Source organism: Lucilia cuprina, chromosome 6, assembly GCF_022045245.1.
Source record: "Lucilia cuprina isolate Lc7/37 chromosome 6, ASM2204524v1, whole genome shotgun sequence".
In the NCBI taxonomy this organism is placed as follows: domain Eukaryota; kingdom Metazoa; phylum Arthropoda; class Insecta; order Diptera; family Calliphoridae; genus Lucilia; species Lucilia cuprina.
Window position 1 is genome coordinate 54,807,450 of NC_060954.1, and position 2,397 is coordinate 54,809,846.

At 30.5% G+C, this 2,397-nt stretch overlaps 1 protein-coding gene across 1 annotated transcript in view; it reads right to left on the bottom strand.

Moving 5' to 3' along the window:
* LOC111686531 (tyrosine-protein kinase transmembrane receptor Ror2) overlaps positions 1-1,545 on the bottom strand; it is a 23,343-nt gene extending 21,798 nt beyond the window's left edge. The window contains exons 1-2 of the mRNA XM_023448890.2: positions 540-1,545; positions 181-460 (exon numbers count right to left, since the gene is read on the bottom strand). Coding sequence (XP_023304658.2) covers positions 181-460; positions 540-965 — 706 coding nt within the window. The 5' untranslated portion in view covers positions 966-1,545. The remainder of the gene's footprint in view (positions 1-180; positions 461-539) is intronic.
* Between the last annotated feature and the right edge of the window lie 852 nt (positions 1,546-2,397).

A 2,397-nucleotide genomic window follows, 5' to 3' on the forward strand; every position in this document is an offset into this window, starting at 1 on the left:
ACTGAACTAGAACTGAACTAGAACTGAACTAGAACTGAACTAGAACTGAACTAGAACTGAACTAGAGCTGAACTAGAACTGAACTAGAATTGAACTAGAACTGAACTACAACTGAACTAGAACTAAACTAGAACTGAACTAAAAAAAATAGAACATTCTCATTTAAAATGTTGTACTTACAGCTAACTTCATCCTCTTTAATTTCCGTTAAGCCCACATACGAACAGTTCGGACGCTTTAAAGTACTATTGTATTTCGGCAATATTGAGCAGTTGGGAAGACGAAAATGGCCACGACTTTTAATATAAATATTACGTTCTTTCTTTTCCTCGATTAAAACCCAATCATTATAGCAGTATTGAAGGTGAATAGCAGTGCAGTCCTCATAGCAGAGAGGCAATTTAATAGTTAAACCGTTCTCCATTAAACAACTAGGAAAGGCATAAGCACAAAGAAGTTTCTAGATAATAGAATGAAAAGGAAAATAATTCAAATAAAGAAGCTTTTATTAAACGAACGCTGAAAGCCAACAAACAAACCTCTGCTGCCGTACGACACAAACCCGTCAGGTCACCAATTAATTCCTCCCACAAGGCAGTGGTAATCTGTTCATTTTTCCAAGGATCCTCACGACTATACCACACATTATGATTTATGAAATTTTTACAAATTTTTCCATTATAAGGAGCACAATAACCTTTTTCCTCATTAAGAGAATCTCTTTGCTGTCTAGGCTGGCGACTTAAATGCTGATGATGATGACGGACGGTATTAAAATCTTCCGGATGATATGTCTTGGCGGTAGTGGTGGGTGCAAAGGACCATATAAAAAGCACTAATATAATAATATAGTTTAAATGCCGTCTACTGGCGAAACTGTTTAACTTAGTTGAAAATGGATTAAATAAATTGAACGAAATAGGTTGGCTGTTTTTCATCTTGACACTCCTCCAGCTGCAAATCATTACTTTTTTTATTATTATGCTTCGTTTTTAATGATTTTAATGCGCCACTAAATACACATTAGTTGAACACTTTTAATTTACAATTGTAGAAATAAAATTTGTATTTAATAAAAGTTCCATTATTTTGGTTAAAAACTTTATAGAAAAATCTTAAAATTTCTTAGCAAAACATTTCACTTTTAAGTTTATTTTAGAGGTAAAAGTAATCTAAACAACGGAAAAACGACCAAATAAACATCTAACCACCGACCGACGACGCCTTTTGTTGTATTTCTTTTTAGAGTTTTTGCAAAATTGACATTATTTTATGACTGCGATTCAGTAGTATGAGTAGCGGCAGTCAGTAGTTGTAGTAGGAGCTGTAGTTGTTGTTGTATATATGGGAGCAAAAATAAGCAATAAACTATAACTCATTCTTTGCATAAGGGTGGTTTTTGCCTCGAAAAGTAACATTACTTATTATAAACTGGGAATAAAATAAAACAGGGTTGTTTTTGTTGTTAGTATGTTTGCAGGACTCTTAAAGTATATACAGCTTTATAAAGGATTATTTAAGATTTTAGAACAGCAAAATTTTGTAATATTTCAAGATTTTTATAGAAACCTTTGAACGTTGAAATGTGCTTAATTATATTTTAACAAAATTGTTAAATTCGAGTTTAACTTAAATACTACATCCTAAAATTTAATCCTGTTTTAATCCTAAATTCCATATATGTATTTTAAACTTTAAGTCACAACTACATTCCTTTAGTTTTCTGAATGTTTGTTTCCCATTACCTCAAGAGTATTCATTATTATTACATGCAAATGTTGTTGTTGTTACTCACTCTTCTCTCCCACTGTTTATGAAAATAAATTTGATTATGTTTTTGTTTGTTATTTTTGTTTTTGGAATTTGTATTGTTTTATTTTTATTAATTTAATTATTTTAAAACTTTACATTATCGTTTTTTAACTATTATTTTCCAAATTTAGTTTTATTTGGCGGCATACGAACAATGTGTGAATTTACTTTTCATCGGGAATTTGTTCCAAACCCTAGGAAAAAAAGGAAAAACATTTAGTTAATTAATACGTATTAAAATTAATGGTTCTTTAGGGAAATTTAGTTGTAAACAAAATGGATGGGGAATTGTATATACAACTTAAATACTACACTGAAATACATTTCGAAACGTTTCTTTCTTTAATTTAATACCTACAAAACAAATTTCGATAGTTTTTTGGAATTCCAATTAAAACGATTCTATTTCAAAGTTCTAGTTCAGTTCAAGTTTAGTTCTAGTTCAGTTTCAGTTTAGTTCTAGTTCAGTTTCAGTTTAGTTTTAGTTCAGTTCTAGTTCAGTTCTAGTTCAGTTCTAGTTCAGTTCAGTTCTAGTTCAGTTCTAGTTCAGTTCTAGTTCAGTTCTAGTTCAGTTCTAGTTCAGTT